This window comes from Boleophthalmus pectinirostris, unplaced genomic scaffold (genome assembly GCF_026225935.1).
Source record: "Boleophthalmus pectinirostris isolate CB_2022bp ecotype Guang Dong unplaced genomic scaffold, ASM2622593v1 HiC_scaffold_12, whole genome shotgun sequence".
In the NCBI taxonomy this organism is placed as follows: Eukaryota; Metazoa; Chordata; class Actinopteri; order Gobiiformes; family Gobiidae; genus Boleophthalmus; species Boleophthalmus pectinirostris.
The window spans coordinates 21,852,199-21,880,141 of NW_026571018.1; the positions used below are offsets into that span (position 1 = coordinate 21,852,199).

General features: G+C 37.2%; 2 protein-coding genes across 4 annotated transcripts in view; one reads left to right on the forward strand and one right to left on the reverse strand.

Annotated features, from left to right (window-relative positions):
- Positions 1-1,264, reverse strand: part of LOC110168090 (unconventional myosin-XVIIIa) — a 41,476-nt gene extending 40,212 nt beyond the window's left edge. Inside the window, exon 1 of the mRNA XM_055148233.1 lies at positions 1,247-1,264. Coding sequence (XP_055004208.1) covers positions 1,247-1,264 — 18 coding nt within the window. The remainder of the gene's footprint in view (positions 1-1,246) is intronic.
- Positions 1,265-3,024: 1,760 nt separating this feature from the next.
- On the forward strand, positions 3,025-26,718 carry ksr1a (kinase suppressor of ras 1a). 3 transcript variants are annotated; one of them, XM_055148705.1, is made up of 21 exons: positions 3,025-3,576; positions 14,277-14,417; positions 16,579-16,726; positions 17,070-17,559; positions 18,997-19,175; positions 19,324-19,393; positions 19,470-19,553; positions 19,690-19,751; positions 19,831-19,955; positions 20,027-20,195; positions 20,364-20,405; positions 20,632-20,680; positions 20,768-20,825; positions 22,266-22,571; positions 23,158-23,354; positions 23,433-23,529; positions 23,780-23,913; positions 24,179-24,310; positions 24,382-24,517; positions 24,603-24,736; positions 25,437-26,718. In XM_055148705.1, the coding sequence occupies exons 1-21, from the start codon at positions 3,361-3,363 to the stop codon at positions 25,441-25,443; spliced, it is 2,976 nt and encodes a 991-aa protein (XP_055004680.1). In that variant the 5' UTR covers positions 3,025-3,360; the 3' UTR covers positions 25,444-26,718. The 3 variants fall into 3 exon arrangements, with proteins under 3 accessions (XP_055004680.1, XP_055004682.1, XP_055004683.1); XM_055148707.1 differs by having other exon boundaries at positions 19,846-19,955; XM_055148708.1 differs by lacking the exon at positions 20,364-20,405.
- Positions 26,719-27,943: the final 1,225 nt, after the last annotated feature.

Genomic DNA, 27,943 nt, shown 5'->3' on the forward strand with positions numbered 1-27,943 from the left:
CAATAGAAATAACCTCCTTTTTATAAATCTTTTGTATTAGAACATTAACAACAGTAATTTTGTATATACAAGAGGCTAGGCTTTCTGAATAGCAGAAAGATCGAACATTCCTACATTTAAAAAAATGTATGTCTGTAAAATTATTACATCGACTTGCGCAATGTTATGTGCCTTTTATTTGGGTTGTTTAAATAAACGAAACCTTATCACACATGCTTACAGTGGTACTGAAATAAATTGTTGGTCCTAATATAGAGCTTATATTGTTATATCTCAGAGACGTACCATGACATTTGGTTACTCCAAGGTTGTCCAGCAGATGGCACCATCTACATAAACACTGTTCAAAGATTTTTCCTATGCATCTGAGGTGCAAGGTGGGTCCTTGATCAATCAAGTTATAATGGATGGATCGCAGTTTTCCGTACACAAAAAAATGTTTTTTAATACTTCGCATGAACATATAGCGTAGGCTGTAGTGTAAGTATATTTATACTGTTGGTGTGTTAGTGCTGGAGTAATACTATGAATATAGATGCTTGTTTTTCTTAAATTGACACTTCAGAAAATTGTGAACATGTGAATGATGGAAACTAAAGAAACATTTAGTTAGCCTACTTTCTTGACAGGATGGGGAGTTCAGCTAAAGTTCACTTGCCTCACCTCCTTTTACTTTACTTCCTGTTTACATTTGACTTAATAGCAGATATGTTATTCTAATATCATTAGATATTGTAAATGTATGATTTATCAGTTTGCCATTAATCATAATGCCAAACTCATATTAACTGCATAATTACTGTATATTAGCTTTGTTGTTGTTGTTTCTCTAACATTGGGGTGCAGCATTTAGTGGCTAGGAGGCTGGAGGAAATCCTTGTCACCAAAGAGGACACAATCAGATTGTCCACAGTCTAATTTAATCTGTAAACTCCATGCTACGTGCTGCCGTCTTGGCGCTCCAATAGTACAACAGTTTTAACGGCTTAAGAGAGCTGGCCTGGGAAAGGATCATGCTATCCTGAGCTCAGCCAGTCGTGGTTGTAAGCTGACAAGTGCCTGTCTGAGCATTGCTGTTTTTCTATCTCTATATTTTTACTGTATGTACTGTTGCATAATTGAACAGGTGGTAAAAACTGAAAGTGTTGCCTTGACAAATTTAACACTGGCTCCAACAAGAAACACAAAGCAAGGGATAAAAGCAGAGGACTTCACAAGAGGTAATATGGGCTTTCCTTTTTGTTACTTTAATGACTCCTCTCATGTTGATGTTTTTATATTGTTTTGTTATTGCCTGAAAGTGAACTTTAAATGACAATATTTAAAGTTCTTTAAATGACAATATTTAAAGTTAGATAATTTGTTTACTATAATTGTCACATATCAATAACAGGGCTGTAGGTTCATATCATCTGACATTCTGCCTTATAGCTCTCTAGATTCTGCACAATTATATTGTGCTAATTTCCTTATGTAACATATACAAATTAAAGTAGGCTTCTAAGGGCCTTGTAGGTTATAAGATATTCTTGCATAACCTTCCACTTTACTGTTGTACAGTAACTTTCTTTTGTAGCTGATAAAGCCAACTTTCTTCTGGCATATCACTCTCAAATCTGTGCTGTTAATATAGCAGGGCCAATTTTACACCAAGTGCTGTGCAAGAAGACAAAAGTTTAGCAAAAGTTTCCATGTTTCATTAATGGATTAGAGATTACACCCATCTGAATAGGCTGTAATGCATATTGTGGATGCATTTGGGAAGATGCTTGGTCAGAGTAGCACATGTTACACGATAACCTAACACTGTTGTAGTACATGACCTGATTTATTTAAGTACTTCCTCTTGTGTCCTTAACATGCTACACCCCAGTGCCCTGGTGCAATGTATTGGTAATAGATACATTATAATGTGAGACCAAAAGATGAGGAGACTGATAACAGATGGAGCTAAAGAACAGCTAGGCTTCATAAAATGTGACTCAGTGTATTGTATAATCAGGGTATATTAAAGGAGAGAACATCACACCCTCATTGCACCAATGAGCATGTGGACTGGTAGTGAGACCTGTGCAGACACACGCAAACATATAGGCTAGTAATTTATAGCTGCATTAATATTCGTTTTCACTTGAAACATTTGCAGCAGAGAAAGGAAGCCCTTGCTCATCTTACTTTACAAAAGTAGGCAAACAGTAGTCATTTACACTTCAAAAACAAGCCTCCTGTTCTATTGCCATTTTAGTTAAGACCAAAAATATTCAAAGTGAGCAATGACTCTTGTTGCCATTTGTCAGTGCAACTCTGTAATGGTTAAGTATGGAATGCAACATATATATACTATGCACATATGTCTATGCTAAATAATACAATTTGTGTATTTCTTCTAATTTTGTAAAATGGTCCCCTTGAAGAATGGGCTTCTTATAGGCTACATTATTGAATAAACTCAACCAAACATCAGGTCCTAAAACACACAGTTGACAAAAACTGATATTTTGCAGCTCATTTCAGCCACATTCCCTGGGGTGAGATGCTCTCTGTAGGCACTACTCTGTCTGAGGCTATGTTAGACTATAATCTGAGTTTTCTTTTAACACAGTCTGACCCAAAAAGATGACTTGGTTGTTATAGCATTCTCATACTCATTTTCTTACCAGTATTTGACACTGCTGTGAAAGGATTTTTTTTATTATTACTTTGTAACCCAGCCAGTCAGATCAGTGAGATCTAAAATGTATATTTAAAAGGACATCCTTTACATTTTTGAGGGCATCAACCCAGAGAAGTTGTCAGTCCTTTCACTAGGTCTATAGGCTATGACATTGATATGATGGAAATGACAGGCTTTTTTATTTAGCCATTATTTAATTTGTGCAAATTATGCTACGGACAACAAGTGTGTGGGGGAGGCTGAAAGGATGTGGATAAGGATATGCCGCCGTAGAGCGCAGCATGTGCATGACTTCATTTCCCACATTGCACCGCGCCCCATGATGTTCCCAACAGCTGACAGACGGTGAAAGCCTCTGCCAGAGCTGGTGAAAGAGAGAGGAGCCTCTCTCGGTGGTGGCCCACGGACTGATAGAGCACGCGAAAAAAACAAACAAATAAAACAAAAACACATTTGGAGCTGTTTTACGCGCCGGACCTCTGGCGAGCATCCTTTTTTTTGTGAAAAGACATTCACTCTGCACCGCCACTTTCCTATTCGGAGGGCTGAGGACAAATTGCTGTCAGCTAACTTCCACAGTAGGTCGCTGCGACGCTGGGCTGCCGCTGCTGCTGCGACTGCATATGTTTTATCTGAGCTCCAGTGTTTGACTCAAGCCCTTCAGCGCCGAGCCCAAATGCTGAGGAATGGATAGTGCGCGTGCGAAAGGAGGGAAGATGGTCGAGAGTGATGAGAAACCGCCGGAGAGGGATAGAGGTGGTGGTGGCGCAGCGATGGCCGCACTACATCAATGCGAACTCATCCAGAATATGATTGATATCTCCATCTCCAGTTTACAGGGGCTCCGGACCAAATGTGCGGCGTCCAACGACCTTACGCAGCAGGAAATACGCACTTTAGAGGTAATTAGCTTTTAGATGCATGACGAGTCCTCGTGCTGTCATACAAAGTCAAATTGCGGAGTCATGAAGCCCCACGCTATGTCCGCCGCACATAGGCTCAATATTGGCGAGCAAAGCGCTCTATCAGTGATTCCGGGTGTCGGTGTGCTGTGCATACTCGCATAGCCTATATTGTAAACATCACTGCACAGGTTACACCGAGGAATTGTCTCTCAAAACAAATCTATTATGATTTTCAGTAGCATATACACATCAAACGTGAACAATATGCCTATAACCTATTGCACACTGTGCAGGTGTAATATGCTTAAGGCTTAACAACTGTATTGCATGTATATATATATATATATATATATATATATATATATATATATATATATATATATATATATATATATATATATATATATATATATATATATATAATATATATATAATGTGTGTGTTATTATATTGTTATTTGTTATCTGATATGAAGAGTTAAAATTTGAAAATATAAATGTAAAATTGTACTATCTCTCTACTGCTATGTATCTAGCTGTCTGAAAGTCTGAGATGTGGATTAGCCCTAAAATGCATGGTGGCTGTGATGCTTTGATCCTGTTGTTTGTCTGACCTCTTTCTTTAGGTGGTAATATTTGTCAGGATCCCTGTGGATGGTGCGGACACACTGTGCTGTCCGGCTGAGTCCAGCCTGGCCTAATAGAAAAATACTCTGTAACATTCATGGCCTCTTTGTCTGGACAGTATTTTGTTTGCTAGATACTCAAGTAGGCTACTGCCAAGATACTATGAGCTGTGTACCATGTGATCAGCTCAGCAGAGAGCAAAGCATTGTGGCTCTATGCAGTGTGGGGCTGAGTGAACACTGCTATGTGCAGGAGCTTGTGGCTTGATAGAGCATCTTTATCTGTAGCTTGCTTTGGTGGTCTTGTTATAACGGCAGAATTACCTTTGTTCTCTATGTTATTAACAGGGATGATATATAAACATTACACATTTTGTAGATTTCATAATGATAGACATTAAAACATTCTACTCACAGGCTTTTCATAATCTAACTGATAAATTAACTGAAGAAATTAATCACCAGAGTAAAATATTGGTAAAATAATCATTAGTCAGAGCCCTAACTAACAAAATGCATCGAAAGCAAAAATTTAATCTCTTCAGATACAAAGGAAAAGCTTTGATATGCTTTCTGAAGACACAGTGATAATAAATCAACCCAGACACTAGTCCTTCAACATTTGTAAACGTACCCTAATATGCACCTTTTACTAAGCTACAGCATGTTTCCAATATAAACCCTATTGGTTACAAGGCACTGTTCTTGTCAAAGTACTTTTACCATCCCAGTTGTGATGGAGGCTAACTGATTCTTTGGCTCATGCTTTATTCAGACGTCGAAGCTTGCATAAAAGAATATTCACCCTTGATTGGCCCAGGGCATCAATTATCGATGTGTGCATTATTTCAGTCAAACTCAACACCCCAGGTACAATTGTTCACTTGGCCCTGAAAATGGCTCCAGAGCACTGTGGAGATCTGATTGCAGTAGCATGCAGATTCAATGAGATAAAGTGGTGCCACTGACCTTCAACCTGTTCAGGGCTCGCCAGTAGGATACAGTGCCTTGTTACTTTGTCTGAACTTTACTAAACAGACTAAACTATAATAGCGATATGAGTAAATACATTCTAAATTTAGTTAAAAATATATGAATTAGGACGTAGTAGCAAGGCAAGTTAAAGATGCATAGAATCAAAGTTGTACTTTATTCAGATATTTCCAAGATTTTGCCTTTTTAGTATTTCTCAATCCTAAATTCAACTTTTCTGCTTTAAGAATACCCCTGTTGCTGTCTTGCATCACAGGAAGTGATCTGGTAGAGTACTTCCTGCTGTACGCCGTCTTCCATATGTGTTCAGCTTTGGTATTGTTCTAACTGACAATGGGCAGGCAGGATCATGCTTTGCTGGAGAACCCTGGATAAAAAGGCTATGAGGCCCTTTCCTGTTCATTTTTGTTTAACCTAACGCAAGGCAGCTTTAAGTTGGTCAGTTGCTGCATGGTTATAATCTGGACACCAATAGTTGAAATAATAGTTAAAATAATACCTTACATTTGGATTGCACTTTATTATGTTGTTCAAAATGGTAAATTCACCCCATACTCGGTGATAAACTAGCCATATCTGCTGTGGCCTAGACTGAAGTGAGGCTGTCCATCTGTGTACCTCTGACCACCACCAGTCACTTACTCACTACATTCATACATAGAAAAGGAGGGCAAAGTGTCTTGCCCATGGATGCAACAACAGTATGCATTGTTCTGGGCAGGATTTGAACCATCAACAATGTAGCATCACTGTTGCCCCACAGCATCACTACATCACAATTTTTCATCACTCCTCTTCTATTTCAAATCATAATATTTTAAACTATAACATGTGTAAATATCACAGCATGATAAATAATGAATACAGTGATACATAGAAACTAATTGTCAGCATTAAAATTAATAGGAAAATTCTTGGGTTGGATAATTTTTGTAGGTTGAGCTTTTCTGCGGGTTACAGTTGTTTGGAGTTATTGACATTGTGAAGAAAAAAAAATGTTTTAACTGAGTACAGCTTGAGCACTTTCAACACAGTCCATCCTAAGGTATAATATAATATCAGCTTTAGCCAATGACAGTGTGAAAGTATGACCATATTGTTTAGCCTCAGTATATGTGTTGGTAAACAGTGAACCGCTGTCATCACCATCCAACCACTCTAGACAAAACAGAGTAATCATCTCTGCACCTCCCAAACCAAAATGCAGCGTATTTGAGACTCTAGTACAGTGTGTGTCTAAAATGCTTTTGACACATGGGCTGTCTTTACCAGCACTCTGTACTTCCATGTCACTTACTGCCACAATATTAAGAAATCCCCCTTGTTCCATTGTGCACTTTCACTTCTTTCTTAAGATTTCTCTTGAGATAACGTCAGCACATTTGGGGCTTAATCACGTACAACAGTTTTGTTGGCAGCACAGAACCAGTACATCTCAACCAACTTAAACTCAGTATGTAACAAAAGTTAGGGCATGGTTTAAAAGGAAAATATTTATTTAAAAATGATTGAAAAGATTTTTTAGTAATTCAATTTCCTTGCAGTATACTTTACTGTAATAACATGCTCTTGTTCATATGGTTTCCTCAATACAACTTCTTTGAGATGTGTTGCTGTCATCCAGTTTAACATTAACTAATAGTTTATGTAATGAGACCACTGGGCACATTCACATGGCCAGACAAATGTGATTACTGGAGTAATCTGATAACCCAACATTAGATATGGTTATTGGCCTATGTTTAAATGCACAAAATGCATTTGATAATTGAAAATCACCACTTAGCACATGGGTTTTAGAGTAATTATAGTAAAAAAAAAAAGAAAAAAAGTTTTTTTTAAATTCTCTCTTGGTGTTTGCTACATTAGACTGCATTTTGTATGAATGATCAGGTGTGAACGATCAGAAAGTAATCAGATTACTCACACAGGCCTGTCATCATAATTACTATATGAACTTGAAAGTTGGAACAATACTTCTTGGAGTCAATATTGATCGTCTGTATGTTTTCTTTGCACTGCTGGGAGATTTTTTGTTATTTTTTGGCTATATGGTAAGATCTAAGTCGTAAATTGAATTAACAATTTCTATGACTCATTACAAAGGCAAAGTAAGTACTAAAGTGTTTCATTCTCCTGTTTATTTATTGCAACTCACGCTTAACTATAGTAGATTTAGAATAGTTTTTGTGGTTTAGATCTGTTATTGTGTTAGTGGTATAAATTAGTTTCAGTTTTATTGTTTATAGTTACTTCAGCTTTATATTTCGCACTTCAAAAATCATTATTGTGACAGGCCTGAAATACAATATAAAATAAATCTAATAGTAATGAACTTTTTTTGTTTGTTTGTTTTGTTTTGTATTTTTAACACCGTAGATCCATCGTTTCCTAAAATTGCTCTCATAAAACTTATACATACTTGTTTTGTTTTTGTTCATAATCTCACACCATGATTCAACTTAGTCTGAATTAAGTTTGTGATATATGTGTGCTGAATTTCCCCAGAGGTGCGACTCAAGGTGATAGTCACTGTCACACTGATGGTGCAAAGGGGTGTCACGCTGTAGTGCCATACAGACAGGCTCCAGCACACTTTCTGCACTGGTGGAGAGAGCTTTATTATTCCACTTGAACCGCGCCTGTTGTCTCTGCCTCTGCCAGGAGAGGATAATGATACTGGCCTCTCCGATTGAGTGCTAACTAGTACTTCACTTTGCACATGTTAATCCCACTTAGCCTCGTCTCTGTCTCTGGACTACTATTCATGTTTCGGACTCATAAAGCAATACTTTGGGTGGAAATGGGTGATGTAAAGTTAGATGTGGGTAGGCCTGTTACAAAAACACATGCTAAAGTTAATATAGATGATAAATGATAATAACCCAAAACTGACAAGATAATCCAAGAGCAGATTTATATTGCAAAACCTATTCTAAATTTAAAACATTGTTGAGCATGAGCTGCAGCAAATTATTAGCAGAAAGAAACACTTAAGTGAGTCCTTTGATTGCATCTGTAATGAGTCATAGTCAAGTTATTAATTCAACCTTTTATGACTTAAATCTTATCATATAGTCAAAAATAACCAAAAATCCCCAGTAGTGCAAAGAGAATGTACATGCCATAAATACTGACCCACCAAAAATATTGTTCCATCTTTCATAGATTGAGCGATAAGTCGAAATATTAATTATAAGACCTAGATGTGGGGAATATATAGGGCTGGTTGGTTATGGTAAAAATTATAATCACAGTTATTTGGCTGATCATTGAAATCATAATTACTCCTGTACTGTCAAAATAACATGTTAAGAAAATACAGACTTATTTGATCAGTAATGTTTTATGTGTTTTGTTTGATATCACCATTTTATATCAGATTATTTGCAGAGGTATAGCGATTAAGAAATGCATTAATAATATTGTTGTTTTGAAGATATGCAAAAATGTAAAAATATGTACAGGAAAATCAAAAGTAAATACCTAATAATATTTATTTATTTTATAAGTAATGTTTTGTGTGTTTTGTTTTGTAGAAAAGTGACTTTGCTCCAGGTTTAGCGGCCGAAGGAGCATGCACATCATTCTGGGCAGAAGTTAATTAATTGTATTTTTGATTACAACATTTTTGAAATTGAAGAGAATAAACCACAGTTTAACATTTTAATAATTGCAGACCCTTTGCAATTTATCCATATATCAAACATTTGTACAATATTATAAAATGTACAAACTTTTTGGGGAGTATATTATTTATAATAAACATTTTAAAATGGACTTAAAATTTAATAAAAAAGAACTTGAATTTAAAATAAAAAAGTATTAAAAATGTTGTAATCTTGTAATCTGTATGAGTATGAAGTGATATTTTTGAATGTTTGTGGACAATTTTATTTTCACATTTGTCTGATATCTAAACCTCAACTGATCCATTTGCCAACTGAAATGTATAATGTGTGTTTTTGTACAATAACCTTTCACTGGCTAATTGTAAATTGAAAAACTGAGCTTTGCCGTGCTAAAATCACATGTGTTTATTTGTTATCATGTTCTCAGTTGTAGATTAGTAAAAGAGCAGCGCGTCACTCTGTTTTGTCTTCTCGCGGTGTTGGAAGGGAGAGTTTGCTGTTCCGCGCTTGCTAGCTGTTGTGGCTGAGTCTATATTTAGATCTTTCTTCCTACGCATTTTCAGGGTTGGTTGTTAAATAAGAAAATCAAATGACGCGCAAAGAGCCAGTGTGAGAGGGGAGAGCAGGGAGGAAAGGGGAGGGGAGAGAGGAAGCCAATTGGAGGGGCTGCTTCTCATGACATAACTGCTCTGCGTGTGTGTTTGTGTGTTTGTGTGTTTGTGTGTGTTATATTAGGGGCCTGTGAAGACAATAGGGAGTGAGGAAACACGACTCAAGTGATTGTAGCAATTCTGACCCCATCTGCGTTTCCTTCTCTAAAATGTCTACAAGTCTTAATGTTGCCATGTTGAGAAAAAGTTTTTAAGTGCAGTGGTTTGAAAACCACAGTAGTTGGCACGGTGGAGCAAGCAGAGTCTGGAGTATTACCAGTAGCAGTTGCAAAAGTACTCAGTTTAGGATTTTCGATTTTTGCTTTTCATAAAGAGTTATTACTGCTGTTGTTGGTCTATTCAGACTCATTAGAAGCACTTTTTAATTGTAATGTGATGCTAATAGACAGATGCTTCCTTCACTGACTGCTCTGTAATGTGTGTTGATTGTGATGTACACAAATAATGTTTACTACCAGATTAAATATCTTGGATGAATTCATTAAGGTGCATTGTGCCCACCAAATAAAGTAACAAATAGTTTGTTTGGATGGTTAGGGTTCAAATGTGCAAAAGCACTTCATGGTGAAGACATGGAGACATTTTTATTATTTGCAAAAACAGGACATTCTGTGTTTGTAACATATCCATTAACACAACCTTAAACAACAGTCAGCTTCCAACCGTCACCCCAGTGTGAGAGGTCACAACTGACGTCAGTATTATTTAGAAGGCGTAACCATTTTAACCATTGTCTTTTATCAGCCTTGTTCAAGAACATTCCATGTAGGCTGCTGTATTTAACTCTATATTACCACAGCTTTTATTATCTGATATTTCTAAATGTAGCATATTACACAGGTTTTCATCTCAGATTTGGTTCTTGAGTCAAAACAGCTGATTTGACCTTCCGGTAGCAAATATCGTTTTCCCAGCTCTTGTTCCCAGATGGACAAGCCTATATCTTCGGCAGGTGCAGCCGAGTGTCTGTGTCAGCAGCAGTCATAGAGAAACAACTGGAGCAGTGGGATTCATGTACGCACTGCCTGACTCTGCTGTGTCAGTCAAGTCTGCTGCTGAGAGCTGCCCCCCTCCCTCTCTCTCTCAAAGTCTTGTCAGTCACCCCGTGTTGCAGCATTAGGCCGTTGCCATGGTGTTGTTTAGCTGGGCTGACAGGTGGGCTCTGACGCCATCCTTCCCCCTCCTCCCACCTCCAGGCCACACGTCAAAGGCTGCTCTTTCCACTCTCTGCAACAAAACGAATAAGCATGGACCTTGTCATTATCTCTTCATTATTGATGTACCTGCCCTAGCTTTATACACCAATACATTAGTGATATCTAGGGGAGTTTGGGGGTTTTCATAAAAATCCATGAATTAGTCTGAGGGTAAATTTGCATGTCCTGTTCATTAGCGGTCTCCTATCTTGCAGAGAAAGGGTGGATTTTGAATGTCAAGCAGGATTGTGTCAGAGCCGTGTTGTTTCACATATATGGGGAAAATCCCACTGAAATGTTGCTGACGACTCAGAAGAGGGGTTGCTAGGTAACCTGACGTCACAGGGCCAGTGCACTGGTGTGTATGGAGCTAAATCAGGAGGCTAGCTAGCTTGTTAGCTGCAGTTTGCACCATCAATCTCATTCTAGCACCATTTTCAATACGATTATTCAAATTGGAACTAACTGATTTTATACTCTAAGAATTTTACGTGAATACTGGAATTCTACCTTCAGTGGTTATGCTTTATAACAATAACCTTAACTAGCTTAACTAATAACAAATAAAGGAAGACTTGATTTATAATGAACATTTACATAAACATATACGTACACATGTTTTTAATTGTTTGCTAAAATGATTGGTAAGTACTTAAGGGATTATGGTTAGGGGTTACGTGCCTGAATCATTCTTCAACTATTATTAGTTCTATATAAATTAAGTCTTTGTTAATGTTTTATTAAGGCTTGTTAGTGTTAGAGAAATTCTATTTCTGTGCTGTACTGAGGGCTCTTACTGCCAGCTCAGTCCTTGTTATCTTAGCCGGCATCATCAGAGGTATAATACTCCCTACAACAAAAGCATAGCCAGACTGGACAGTACTAGTCCGGAATGGACAACACTATCACAAAGTCTAGAGGGTTCATGTCTCTGGGTGCTAGGTCCCGTACTGATGGTAAATAAATTCTCCGGTGATGGAACTCTTCTCTTCAACTCTCAGGCTACTACAATTTATTCTACAAGAGTTAGGTGTAGTTAAAGTGTTACTCATTAAATTAACTTGCACTGCTCTTTTGTTTTCCTTACTTTCACTTGTCTTACTTTTATACCTCAGAACTATGCCACAGTGCTTCATTTATATGCAGTTTATATCATGCAATATACCTGTGTTTGCATGTTACTTTAGGGAAATGTCATGCAAAAATCTGTTCTCCAGTCTGTCTGAAGCAAAAGAAACACCTGTGAGGAAAATTTACCACTGTTCTATTCCTTGATTAAATCTGCTTATATTGTACTGTATACACTTGTTTTTAAGTAACAATAAGTCAAACTGCCCAGATTACGTATGATGTTATTGCTTGGCTTTATGTCAGTGTGAATGCTAAATGCACCTATTAAATTAAAGAATCATTTACCGTCTTAAGAAAAAATTAAATGTCCTTACTTTATTGTAGCCTTGTCACCACATTACTAAACTCATGACTAAAATTTGAAACTAAGAATAGGCTTGATACCTGATATCAATTTGAAAATGCTTAATTACAGATAATATAGTCATTTTCAACACAGACTTGTAGTACTTTTTTATGGTCTTGTTCTAGTTGTCATCATTCTCTCCACTATGGCAAAGAAAATGTGCACATAATAAAAGATGAACCTCAAAATATATTGTTCCAGATTTCATATATTTAACGATAAGTTGATATGTTAATTATCGTGAGAGGCTTTGTCAAATGAGTATCTAGATTCAGTGCTTGTTTATTGTTTAGTATGAATACTTTTGACAGCTCTACTTTCTTGTGAATCTTTTAGTTGATTAATACCTGTTTTCATTTAACAATAAGCCCAGTCATTAAATACAATAGTGCTCATTGAATCCACTTGTTGAGCTCTTAACAGCACCTGTCTTTACTCTTTACACTCTCTCATGTCTCTATTGCCTTCACTCGAGTGGTTTTTGTTAACAGCCATGCAGCGGCCTTTTTACATCCCAAGGCCGCACTTTTCACAACTCGACTGAGAGATTTTATTCAACTAACTCCACAGAAAAAGCAGAAAAAGGCTCTCGCACTTCTTTGCTGAGAGAGTGTTCAGGTCGAGAGCATGCCAAACCATTTGAGGAAAATATCTAATTGCATTTTTTTCTGACAACCATTTTAAGTTTATATTATAAACACATCAAGGAGAATTGACAAAAACACTGAGACATAAACTGACAAAGACAAGAATCACATTTCAGAACATTCAGCAGTTTTTATGCAGAATAAGGGTGCATTTAAAGTCCACATCAAATTTATCACTAAACTGGGACTAAACCCAACCTAGACTAGACCAGGATTAAACCAGGGCCAAACCAGGACTAGAATGGGACTAAACCAAGTCTACATCAAAACTAACTGGGTTCAAACTAGGACCAAACAAATTCAAGCGTGATTGCACCTGAAGACAATATTTAGTTGTTTGTAAGGAATTACAGTTTGCTAAATGCATCCATTCAAATTGAGATTACGATTGCGATTAATCTTGCAGCCCTACTTTCTGGTGTTGCCTGGCTGGTTCGGAGGTGCCCTGAACCTACCTAGTGCTCCTCTATGTCTGTAATGGATTCTTAAAGATGGTCCAAGAGATAAGAAGACACACTAGACGACAGCGCAGGGATCCACAATGCGGTCTGCTGCAAACCAATACCATGGTGTTCATTGTGATAGTTACTCACAGGACCACTGCACTTGACATTGGCTCAGAAAGCATCGGGATAGAGTCTCCAGGCTTCAGATATCAGCTGTCACGGCTGCTTTTGACTTTAGGGATGATCTGACACAGTGGGCAGATGCCACTCTGAGAGATTCACTCAAAGATAGACAAGCTTTTATCTGTATTTGGAATATTTTTGCCTAATTAATTGAAAGTTTGGTTTTGGTAGTATTTTCTAATTAGGCTAAATAACTTCAATACATGAGAAAAAGCTTATTTGAGCAAATGAAATAAGAAACGTTTAATTTCTTGATAAAACCCCAGAACTCGAAATATAAACCAAATATTAAAAAATATTACTTCTTCAGTTATAGGAATTGTTTAAAAAAAATGATTCTGATAATATTGTACAAATGTTACACAAAACATTTCATGCGCTCACTTTATAATTTTGTGCATTATTTATTCTTTCCATACTCTGTGGCGGTAAACTTTTACTGTAGAGGAATTCCCTGGGGAGGAGTGCCAGTCTGTACCATCACACACTCACTCACACACACCTCTATCATGTGTGATGAAGTGATAAAGTGTTTTGCCAAAGAACACAACAACAGCTCTGGTCCGAGTGGGGTTTGAATCACTGATCTTTGGGTTGGTGGATAAGGGGTTGTTTGTATTTCACTATTGATCTCTTCTCTCTGCCAATGCTCTTACTGTCCATGCCATGTATTAAGTAAACATGTCATATGAGGTATTAGTACAACAGGCAACATTCATAAGTAACATTAACTATGAAGTATGTGTATATGTATGTATGCATTGTTCAGTTCTTAAGCTCATGTGTGGCTCATCTCTCCTCTCTGTGCTCTCTGATGCTCCCTGCAGGTGAAGCTAATGAAATACATCTGTAAACAGCTGCAGTGTAGGCAGAAAGTCCCAGAGGCAGAGAGACCCCAGGCACTGGACGGTTACCCACACTTACGAGACTGGCTTCGTATCATCAACCTGCGACCAGAACTCATTGAGGTATGACATTTTGCTTGAATGGTCTTTTCATTACATTATCCTTTCTAAGATGATTCGTTTTCAAATGTCTTGAATTATTTTTATTACTGAGTTTGGGAAGTTTTCGATTCTCTTGACTTCACAGGATAAAGCTCATATTGTAGTGTAAAATGTATCAGTGTTAAGTATTTTTTAATAAAGGAGTTGTGTACATCAGTTACTGTTTGCGTGGCTGCACTTTCCCTGAGCTGGACCTTTGACTCACCAGTGACATGTTGATGACCTGACGGAAAAGGCATTTGAGTTCAAAACAGGGAGTTGTTTTCCATGATAAAAATAAAACATTTGAGTAAGACAACAATCTGAAAAGCCTCATTTATCATAAAACTGACAGATTCTGTGGCACATAGCTAAATAAGGGCTTATTCAAGAAGTTTAGTTTTTTCATATTATAGGCAACATTTTGAGTACCTACTTTTCACCTCTCAAAAGATTTTGTTGTGAATGATTACTAGGGCTGCACAATATATCGTAATTGTAATTATTTAGATAATAAATTGTCCTATGTATAGATCAATATATTCTGTCTTTTTATAGAAAAATACCTGTTTTAGCTCTAGTTTAAAACTACAAACACAAACAAACATCTGTAATTCATGGGACTCTTTTATTCATTCATCAGTTTTATTTTATTAGTTTCATTCAAACTATGCTGTTTTCTTTACTAAATGTAATGTCTATCAGAGCAGAGATTTAAAACAGTGTGCCATTTGAAGGCTTTTTGTCAACATTATTTTTCCTGTATGCATATTTGAATCTTTAGTGTATATGTTGTTTTAGCACATATTGTACTGTAGCCTAAATGCAGAAGAATTGATCAAAATATGAAAATTACCATTGACTTTTGTTATCATTTGAATTCTGTGTGGACTTGATGACACTTTGGACATCACCTCACCCCCTTGTGTTTCTGCTTACACTGTACATAAAAGAGGCTGTGGTGTGGTGTGTTGTTATCCATGTTTGCCCTGTCAGACCAAGGTTTTAATCTGACTGATAAGCCACTGCATACTTCCCATGATAAAACAAACCAAACATCCTAAACATTTCCTGCTCTTCAACTGTCTCCCTTTGTCCAAATACTGTCTTTGTAACTCATCACTTTCATTTAAGGGGTCCATATTAGGCTATTTTCTGATCTATGTTATAATTTTGTTTCGTCATCAAAAGCATAGCTGGAGTTGTGTTTTGTTTCATTATCACATGTTTAATACACAAAGCCTACATATTTAGGTTGAGTTCTTCTCTCAAATAATAAACACTGTTCCACCTTGTGATGTCATGTGAGAATACAAGAAGTTTGTCTTTTTAAAGGCCATATACCTTCACTATAATCATTTGGATAATTTCACCCCCTGGAATTACCAAAGTCTACTGAATTAAAGGTAAAAGCAGGTAAATAGTTAATATGAAAACTACAGCTTGACATCACAAGGTGGAACAGAGCATTGTGAACTTTGGAGATACTGACAGATTAATAATAAATGGTTACACAAACGTGTGAACAAAAGAAAATACAACTCCAGGTATGCTTTTGATGAAGTAACATCATTCTAATGTGGCTAAAAGCACACATTTATTTACTCCAACATTTTAATTAACTCTAATATTGTAATTCTTTCTAATATTGTGACAGTTGACCTAACAGCATTCTGTTATAGTCATGGTTCAGCTGGAGCAAATCCCACTGTATGCAGTACAGTACATATCAGTACACAGTGTACCCCGTGACCTCAAGTTTCATTACATCTGACTTATTGCAAAACATGCTAATCACCTATGACTTGGTTAACAAAGGATCTTAAACACTTACAAACATCAAACAATGCAAAGTAAATGGGGATTAGCAGTGGTATTTATAGCTGGTGAAAGGAAATACACTTAATCCATCCATTCATGGTTTAAATACCATTTACCCTGTGAGCTAGTGATGTGCTCTATACAGTATATTATACCGGTATTTATATTAACAACGTAATTATTCACAAAGCAGCACTTTAAATGATATGTGCCCTTCAAATAGTACATATTTACCAAAAATCTATTATTATAACAATAATAAGTTTTCATTTCCTTATTTTTGTAGTTAGATAGTCACTTCTTGTCTTTTTCCTGTGTGCAGGCTATAGAAGCAGACTCGTCTCTGGATGTCTTGCTGCAGATGACTGGGGCTCAGGTGAGGGACACCATGCGAAGACTAGACTCCAGCTCTGAAGAATGTGCCAGACTCATTGCTGCCCTCTCCTGTCTAAAGAGTGCCACTGAATCAGGTTTGCTATAATCCATATTTCCATATCATGTATTTTCTCATTGTTTGCTTTTGGATTACTTTGTCACATGGAAATATCCAAGGAAAGGGAGATCTCGAAATACTTAACCTGATTGACAACGTCTATTATCCAACTACAAAAAATCTCTTTTTTTCTCCAAACCTTAGTTTTACATTGGCCTATTGAATGTCATCTGAAATCTGGAAACTGGCAATTTTGCTATAACCTGGCACAAACATATTTTCCGTTTTGTGTTGATCAAAGTCTTTATGTACATTGTCCCTGATCAATACATAAATCATTTGCAAACACGTTGTTTTTGCTTACATTTTTTTTGGTCTAGGAGGTGAGTTTAGAGATGATGGCAGCCCTTGGTTGTCAGAGCCCACCAGACGGGACAGTGGATCCCTATTGACCGCTGACCAGCTGTGCAACATGGGGACCCCTCTCCGATCTCACAGCCCCTCCCCTCTGGCACGCCCCTCCACCATCCAGTCCACACCCTCCACACCCAGTGCCACCTTCCCTCACCCGCGCTCTAGCTCCGTGTCGGCTGCCCCCACCCCAGATGCCCACACTCCCCTACTGCATGGAGATAGCCCCCTGACGGACCCCTTTCCCATGTCCTTGGCGCATGCTGCTAGACTCCATGGGCGCACTTCCACTCCCCCCATCACCCCTCCATCGAAAAGGCGCCACAGACTGAAGCCCCCCTGCACACCCCCACCTCCATCCCGAAGAGTGATGCATCTGCTCCCCAACATCACCCTGACGCGCAGCAAGAGCCACGAGTCGCAGCTGGGGAACCGTATTGAGGAGCCACCGGCTAACAAGTGAGTACTCCTGTTCTCAAGTATGTTCCCTTCATGTAGTTTACAATAAGCCTTGGCAATCAAGTGAAATATGTTTGTGCATATTTGCACATGAAATATGTGCACATGTGGTATGTTTTTTTCCCCTTTCAGCAACACTGTGTCATGCATTTTTATTTAAACATTACTACAGCAAAATATTTAACCTCAAATTTCTTATATGCAACTAGATCTTATCTATAACTTGGCTCTGTATTGTCACCTGTTTGTCTACATGGGGATGAGTTTAATGCCATTTTGTGTAACATTCTAGGCAAAGCAATAACATCTGCATGAAAAGAAGCCACTAACCAAGTCCAGAAAAGTCACATAGTGCACCTTAGTTATTCTAATACAAATCTGTGGTTATATTTGTCTCTTCATAGTTTGTTAGCCATATCCTTTATAAACAATCACTATTATTAGTCTGCATTTAAAAAAATCATTTGTTTATTTTTGTATCTTCCTTCCTCAGTGAGTCACTGACATATAAATGTGCTATATTTTCCATTACTTCTATTTTTAGATAGACTTAAGTTATGTGTCCAACCTTTTCTGAGCAGCAATAGGCCTCAGTGTTTACTTATTTAATAGAGCCTTATTATAGCCCACCTATAGCTCAAATTTGCTTATGGCTATAAATAACACAACATTTTTTTTCCTTACACTAGCTTAATCTAAATATAGCTGTAGGGGGCAGTATAGCCTGCCGGTGTTGTATTACTTAATGCTGAATCATGTTTCCTTTCATCGCTCATTATTCCTTATGCAAGTCATAATTATGTCCAGTGGCAAATCCATCAATACAAGAGCAGAGCGTGACCCCCAGTCCTCCTGCCCTGGCTGTGGCTCTGCCCCATTTCACATGCTCCCACTTCCTGTCGGCTGCTGGTTTACTCTGAATGGATGATTGTAGCTAATCCGCACACAGATTCCCAGAGATTATGAGTCATGTCAAAACAGGAAGTATTTCCTACAACTAATACTCAGGGGTGGGAAGGAGCATGCAATCTCTCTCTCTCTCCTCTCTTCGGTTCCTAGTTCTATTTTGTGTCTTTTGTGATTGCACACACGAGCACACACACACACTTGGCCCACATGTTTATCCATAATTTCCCATCTGCATAAGAAAGGCTTAACTGGGAAAAAAGACTGGCTGACACAGATCTGGTATATGCTGACTATACACAGTATTTATAATGCAAATATGTTTCAACAGCTGGTAGAAAGAGTTGCTTCAAACACACACAGGTACTTGTTATATTAACCACACATCCTGGCACCACTTACTGTAGGGTGTTAAGACTGTCACCCTTGATGCCAGTGTTTCTTAAACCCTATTGAGCTGTTATGTAACCTGGTTCATGCTGAGGCACCTAAGCGATACATGCTTTTTTTTAACTTATTCTGTCTCTACAGGTCTGTAAAAAAGAATAAATTAATTTTGAATATGCAAGTGAATGGGAACGGCTGTGAGGACTCGCCCTCTCGATACCCGGCTTTGACCGCTCGGACCCCTGGAGCCACCCCAATCAACACAGCACCTTACACCCCTTCAGGCACACCCACACTTCTAGAAGAGCACAGTATCATCAAGAGTATGTATTCAGTTGCATATTTCTCATAGTATCATAAAGTGTGGTTTGATTTTTGCTATTACTTTTTTGTGTCGCTGTCATATGGTTGTAATATATTTTATAATATTATATTTATAATATTTACATGACATTATTTTCCGTTCTTCAGATAATGTAACCGTGCATCGCAGCTCCCCACAAGCACTGAGGAGAGACATAGGCCTTGCAGTCACTCACAGGTATAATTTTTTTCTTTATTTTTTTATAATAGGAGTAAAATATATACAAATATACACTTGACTGTATTTTCTCTAGATTTTCTACAAAGTCCTGGTTGTCACAGACTTGTCAAGTGTGTCAGAAGAATATGATGTTTGGTGTCAAATGTAAACACTGTCGGTAAGTAAGTCATAAAATACTGTATTACCTCACTCCAGTCTATTCATCTTGCGTTAATGATCAACCATTGCCTTTAAGCAAATTGAATAGTTTATTATCCAACACATTTCATGACTAGTACTGTGTTTGTTCATAGATTCAAGTGCCACAACAAATGCACAAAGGAAGCACCCTCCTGTAGAATCTCTTTTCTACCAAGTAAGCTTAATTTCTGGCTAACACACATACAGAAGTTTACTAGTCTGTTGTTGTACATTTATAGCATCCATGACACTAGCCATTTCTTTTCTAGTCGCCAAAATTAGAAGGACTGGGTCAGTCCCTTCAGATATAAACAATCCAGTAGACCGACCATCCGAAGTACCACAGTTTGGGACGCTACCAAAGGCCATCACCAAAAAGGTAAACACAGAAAAATATTATTATTATAGCTATTTGGGGGACATTCATATTATAATATGTGTTTCTTTTAGGACCACCCTCCAGTGATGAACCAGCTTGATTCCAGCAGTAACCCGTCCTCCACGACATCATCTACTCCGTCGTCACCTGCACCATTTCAACAGAGCAACCCACCCAGTGCCACCCCACCACCTAACCCCTCCCCTAAAGGCCACCGGGACAACCGCTTCCACTTCCCAGGTATTCACACATGATTGATCCTAAATTAAATCTTAATATTTCATAATGACTTGAGCTTCTTAACAGGTCAAAAACTCTGTAATTTTCTATTTTCATAATAATCTCTAACCTTCCTAACTAACTCTCAGCCTGACATTCCTTTTGTTCTTTTCCTATCTTTCCAAAAAGCTGCCTGTTACTTTCAGCATAGACAACAGTTTATCTTCCCTGGTGAGTTATAGCTAACTATAGTACAACTGTAATACTTGTAATAATCAGTCATCCACTGTCTAGTGCTGTCTGTGGAAAATGTCTCCATCTGTTGGTGATATTGGGAATTGCATGTGTCACACATCTGGTAGTGTTGGACCTTCATATTTGTCCGTAGCAAATCTCATAGAAGCAGGAGCCAGTTATTTGTTCTGTGTAATTTTGAATCTTTCACTTTTCTGTACAGATGTTTCAAGTCCTTCTGCATTGCACACTGACATCCTTCAAGACACAGTGTGAGTTGCAGATTACTTTTCCTCCAAATAAAAGTAACAAGCTGTCTATAGTTCCCTTATAAATGATCTGTATCTGTATTCTAACAGGAATGAACAATCATCGGAGGACATACCTTCTGATTTGGTGGAGGATGAAGATGAAGAGGTATGCGTGTAATATAATGTGTATTATTAGATTTTTATTTTATTTTAATTTTTTTAAGGGCCAAAAAAATAAATAAATAAATAAATAAATTGTTACACTTGGAAATTCCAAAATGACTCATTGGTTTACATTGCCTTTGTGATCTCTTCATGATGTCTTATAATCTTATATTTTAGACAGTTACAATCTAATCCATCTAACGTCTGCAGAGAGCCGAAATTAAGTAAGGGCTCACCTATCTCACTAGGGCTACACAGTATATTGCAAGAGTACTGACATAGCAATATCAATAATAATTAATATTGCAAGAAACTAAATTTCAATAACACCAAGGTTCTTCATCTTTGAATTAACATAAATGATTTTAAATAATAAATTAATTTTCCTATTACAATATTAAATTAGCCTTAATTTAATCAGGGTTTTTATTTTTGACAGTCTGGTTTGTAAAATAAGGAATGCTTATGTAAACTGAAATTATTATTTAGTTAGTTATTTTATTAGTATATCTAAAATATAGATATTGCAGTACTTAACAGCCATATCACATGCAGCAATCTTTTCCAATATTATGCGGTCATAAACTCACTCTAATATACCATGAACGAGTACTGATGTTTACATTAAACAGTTACCAGATGGCATGAATTATGTCAATAATTCTTGTTAAGTCTGGCACCAACTGAAAATAAAAGCTTAACTGACATTTGTTGTATAAAACCAGTTGTTGATTGTGAATTTTTAATTTATCCAACAGCTTTTGCTGTTACCAAAATACCACCACTTCACAGATGTGATATGCACACAGCCAAAACAATTAGGGAGTCAGTGGAAGGGAATCAACAGTAATACACCCACAAGCTGTTAGATGTGAGTTTAGTTTATAATCAGGCCTTTTGCAGATTAACATTCAAACACACAAAGTACATGATTTAAAGCAGACAGTTTGTGGTTTATTCTAGTATTTAGTATAGCTATAACATGCATAATTAAATACTTTACTTTTTGTTCATTGTAAATTGTTATAAATCTTTTTAATATTAGAAATGGGGCCATCGACCCCCTGTTCAAAACTGTAGAACTGAGGCACCATTGTAATAAGCAGCAAACTATGATTTACTTGTTTTTATTGTTGAAAAAATGTTTTAACTCTACATGAATGATTCTGAGTTAGAATATATAAGCAGATATTTTCCAGGAATTTAAGCTTCAAATCCAGTACAATACAGGATTACTCAAATATGCATGAATCAACCAAAATACAAGTGAGCTCATCATTACTGAACATTGGTGGAACATTGATTGGCATAACAAACTTTGGAAACTGCTTTGTTTGTAAAATGTGCTATACAAATAAAGTGGATTTGGATAACATGGTTAAAGCCTGATAAAAGTTGATTTTACATAATATTTCCTGATTAAATTTTTCAAATTTTATAGGAAGCAGAGGAGGAGATTGAGGTAGAGGAAGAAGACCCAGATGAAGAAGAGGAAAATGAGGAGGAGGAGGAAGAGGAGGACCAGGAGGATGAAGGAGAGGAAGAGGAGGAAGATGAAGCAGAAGAGATGAGGATGAGTGTGGACTCAGATGGAGAGTGTGATGCAGACGAGCTGGAGGATTTACCCAGCTCTCAGGGAAACCAGTGGAAAGGACCTATCTCCAGAAAGGCCAGTCAGACCAGTGTATACCTGCAGGAGTGGAACATCCCTTTTGAGCAGCTTGACCTTGGGGAACTCATTGGGAAGGTATCTATACTACCTGAGTCATTTATCTAATCACATTTGCAATAAATAAATTTTTAAAAAAAGGAGCATTTCTTGAAATGAATTTGTAAAATCTTTAAATGAAAGTAGTGGTAGTAATGGCAGCAGAGGTAAACAATATGAGATACAAGATTGGGTCCATGAGAATGAGACAAGACGGGATTTTGATTTCAAATTCTGTGGTTCATTTCACAATTTTGATTTATTTTATATTCTATTTTTGCTGTCATTGTAGAAATGCTTTATTGAATAATGCCTTCTTTTTACCTAAGCCAAATCTAAGCACATGGGGAAAAAAATTATGTTGCAAGATCTTTTGGCACATAATCTTGTCCCATCCCTAAATGGTAGTGTGATGTAGTGGTGGGTTCAGTATGGGTTTGTTATTTGTGTAGTAGTACAATTGTTGTTACTTCTATTTGCAGAGCTATCCTCACATTTACTACACACCCCACTATTAGCCAAATCAATGTTTGCCAAGTCAAACTATACCCAGCCTCTAGTACCTCTTAATGTCTGTGTATCCTGTTTGAAGAAGCTAATAACCACTTGATATTTGCTTCTTCAGGGCCGCTGGGGGCGAGTGCACAAGGGGCGGTGGCATGGAGAAGTGGCAATTCGACTTCTGGAGATTGACGGGAACAACCAGGACCATCTGAAACTGTTTAAGAAAGAAGTGATGAACTACAGGCAGACCAGGCATGAGAATGTGGTACTGTTTATGGGCGCGTGCATGGCCCCACCACACCTGGCTATTATCACAAGGTATAATTATAGGAAATGGGCACATATGGTTTTAGATTTATTTGTTAACTATTTTTTCTGTTTCCAATATTCTTATAGTTTCTGCAAAGGGAGAACACTGTATTCAGTCGTGAGAGACACAAAAAATACTCTTGATATCAATAAAACCAGACAGATCGCCCAGGAGATTGTAAAGGTAACTTATTTTTCAGTTTTCAAATGCATTGGCAGTAATAGAGCTAATACTAAAAGTTCCCAATCTGTTGCATGTAAAATTGTATATCTCATGAATAAATTGACACAGGATATATTATTATGATTATTATTAATATTAATGCTTAAATTTAAAGGGTTACCGTCAGAAAGTTATTGAGGAGACCCCGTTGTAAATGATGAGTGCCTGACCTTGCACATTGCAGTGTAAAACTTTTGAATGTTTTTTCCAGGGAATGGGCTATCTCCATGCAAAAGGAATCGTTCACAAAGACTTAAAATCAAAGAATGTGTTTCATGACACCAACAAAGTGGTGATCACAGACTTTGGGCTCTTTGGTATCTCTGGAGTTGTGCAGGAGGGCAGGTAAGCAATGTGAAATTGTTGCCGACCCCTCAACCTGTTAATTTGTGAGGCAGATAGTGGTTATAGAAATGTGTTTTACTTTACTATTAATATTGTGTAAATTACTCAAACAGAACATCAGGGTATGTGTAAAGTCAAAACACTATTAGTAGTTATCATGAGGGCCTAAGTTGGTGTTTTCTTTTGAGTTGGGACGTCTCTTTGTCAAATGTTAATGTAAATAAACTATGTCTCAGTGGTAAATGTTAGGGGTTTTTTTCTTCAGGCGTGAAAACAAACTTAAACTTCCTCATGGATGGATTTGTTATTTGGCGCCTGAGATCGTACAGAGGATGAGTCCAGGTAACAATGAGGATCGCCTTCCTTTCTCTTGTGCAGCTGACGTCTATGCCTTTGGGTAAGAAATGCACTAATTCATATTATTCAGTACATATTTGCATTGTTTAAACTATTCTGCTCTTCTTAAAGCACTATATGGTATGAGCTCCAAGCACGAGACTGGCCAATCACCAACCAGCCTGTAGAAGCCACTATCTGGCAGGTGGGCAGCGGTGAGGGCATAAAGAAGGTCTTGGCAGAGATTAGTCTTGGCAAAGAAGTGACTGTAAGTTTGATCAAACTTTACAAGGAGAAATGTAAGTTGATTAAAGAGTTTTTAAATATATAATACACAACTTTCATGCACACAGGAGATCCTCTCAGCCTGCTGGTCTTATGACTTGAGGGACAGGCCGACCTTCACGCAGCTGGCGGACATGTTGGAAAAGCTGCCCAAACTGAACCGCAGACTGTCCCACCCCGGACACTTCTGGAAGTCTGCAGAGTAGGTATCCTGTGACTGAACATCAAGGGATCTTTTTCAGCACTTAATGTGTCACTTTGGTACTTTCCATGCGTCTGTTGTATTTAGGGTTTGCCCTTTGCCAAAACTGTGAAGTACTTTATTGTGCATAACATTCCTTACGTCCTTTTTACATGTATTAATAATGTCATAGATATTTATGATATATATTATATCTATATATTAATGTGAAATTTGTGTTAATGTGAAGTAATAGCTATTACTCATTTATTTACAAATTCTATTCTACATAGGTTTACACTGAAGATTATGGCTGTGTTTTTTTTTTTAACTGTTAGCTCACAACTTGCTTGATTCTCTGGGAAAAAGCTTCATGTTTTTTCAAAATACAAAATATACCTTTTACTTACTTTGAAAGTGTCTTCTCGGCTGGTGAGTCAGGGCCCAAAAGTGGGGTGAGGGTATGCACTTAAGAGGAACTGGAGAATGGAGAAATTGTGCCTTGTGAGTCCTTGATGTTGATGATGTTCTAGAAAGGTTATAGACTGGGTTGTTAAAGTAGGTTTGTAAAATAAATAAAAAGCGAAATCTTTCCAAATTGAGAACTGTAATCTAAATAATATCTTACTAACTTGCAAAGGTTTTGTTTGCACTGAATGCATTTTTCTGTTGCTTAACTAACTAACCACTTACACCTTTGCTCTCTTCTATTCTCATGCAGGTTGTAGCAGTGCCCTGTGTGAAAACACAAATACTTAAGCAATGCAAAACAAAGCCTGGGTCTGCCTTGCATGCTCCTGAATCCTTAACTCTTTGTGGGATCGATCAAAGCATTGCCTCTGCCTGACAGACACTGCTTCCACTAACCCCCGGTCTGATCTTCCACGTCTAACTGTAACTGAGTTTGCCGTCAGCGGATTTCTCTTCTGCCTTTCCGTGTTGATTTTATGTGAAGTTAAAGGGAATGACTGACTCGTGCACTGTGCTCTGTGCCTGCTGAAAGTCCGCTCCAATCCTCTGTCTCTCTCTACTGCTTACACTGGTAACTCTCACCCCAAAACCATAACAGTAAACATACTTGTGGGAGTACAACATCACTGGACCACCATCACTTTTCTGTATATGTTTGTATGCACCACGTCCACAGAACCAGTTGTTATTGTTTTGGTAGTTAGAGTGGTCATGTTTGCAGTGGTTTCTTTGTTTTACTGCCCAGTGTTGTAACATCTGGTCAAATCACAGTTTACAGATGTACTGTATAAGTGCACTCATATTCTATGTCCAGAAAATAAGGAGTCAATAACTAAATAAGATTTGGTGAATAGCATCTCAATGCACAACTATGACTTTTGCTAATATGTTAGAAACAGTCAGTAATAATTAAAAAAACTCATTTTGGACACCTCCCATTATGCAAAAGAATAAAATGTTGCAACTCTTTAAACACACTGGTGGTAACAGGTTTAAAACTGCACCTTAAAAAACAACACATTGTCATAAGCTGTGTAGTAGAAAGTCAGTCCAGAGGAGGGCACTAGAACGCTCTATCTCCTCCCCTGGCATCTCGTGCACGGTCGTGTCATTGCTGGTTTTATCAGGGCATGTTTGCGTTTGTGTCGTGCGTTGGAGTGGCTGTCACTGTTAGACTCTGTCAGGGTGCATCTGTGTAAGACTGCAGTACATGTTGTAAATACTTTGTTTGTGAACATCCAATTATGGATCGGGATTTCTCTGTAAAATTTGTACAAAACTTTTATATGTAAGATTACTTAATGACATTTTTGAATAGGTACTGCTCTGGCTATTAAAGATGTATATATATTTATATTTTTCCATGTAAAAAAGACTGTAAAAACACTGTACATTTTTTAGAATGGGCCAATACATGTTTTTTATGTTCTATGTAAAAATCATATTTTTGTATTGCATGTGAGTACCATTCTGTATGGTTTCTGTTTTCATCCACGGGGGACAATAAAATTAAGCTTGACATGTGCAGAAAATATCTGAGAGATTTATTTATTTATTTTTGTTCTCTTATTTCGCCGCTAGGTGGCACAAACACTCAATGTACAGTGTGACTGCAACCGAAAGCTCTGACTGATCGTGACAACGTTTTGGCGTTTATTTGGCCACATGCTTCTTAACTGTTAGTTGATGGTTGGTTGATGAATTTTATTTTATTATTATTTATTTATTTAATTATTTTATGTAGCATTTAATTAGACATCTTTAAGTTAAAGACCTATATATTATAGTCTGAATGTTGTTTTTCCTTAGTCAAACCTTCAGTATCAATTGTTTTAAGGGCAAAGCAGGCAGTATTGACTCTATGGTTTCGTTTATAACCATTACCTGACTGGTGAAGGGACAAATTCTAATTAATTTCTTACTTCCCCTTTTCATATGAGTAAAAGCTGTGTGCCCATAAAATCTCTGAGGATTTTAGGGGCAGGTTTTAACTGTAAAATGCCTTCATTTAGTCCTGACTTCCTGTTATATTATTATAGCAAGTTCGGTTCTAGTCTGCTGAATTCGAGTGGGCAGACTGAAATTCAGGTGTTTTAATTGTATTCAGTTTGAATGGATGAGCAATGCCATCCCTGTATTGTACAGTCAGTAATATAGAATAGGAGAAATAAATGAGACAACAGTCTATTTAGAATTAACCACAACCTGAACATTTGGCTTCATAATGTTGTTTTTGCTATTTGCCTATTATAAACATTCATCTTTTCAAACTAAATTTCAAACTATTCCATTTTAAATAACCACACTAACAATCAAGATTACAAAGATCTAGACTGAATCTTATAAAATGCTTGATCAATTAAGCTTAGTTCTTGTTGCTGTTTTACCAGTAAAAGGGCTGATTTACTGAGAAGTGGCTGATCTATTTAAAATCCTACTGGCAGATGTGTACTTTACCTCAGGGGGTTAAAGACACACTTCCTTTTGCTATTATTGTTCATAACGGCGCCACAGACACAAGATCATCATTTGTGTGCTATTGTCACCAAGTCTGTTCACACTAGTCACCACCTTTTTTCTTCCAAAAAAGTAAGTAGTCTTTCCTTTTAATTACATTTTGTCACTTTATTGTGTATTTGTCATTTCATACTTTGAATATCAAGTAAAATATTACTAATTTTATGCATATAATTCCATTGTTATTTTTATTACATGCTGAAAGAGTAATAAATCCATATTTTTATTTATTATTTAATC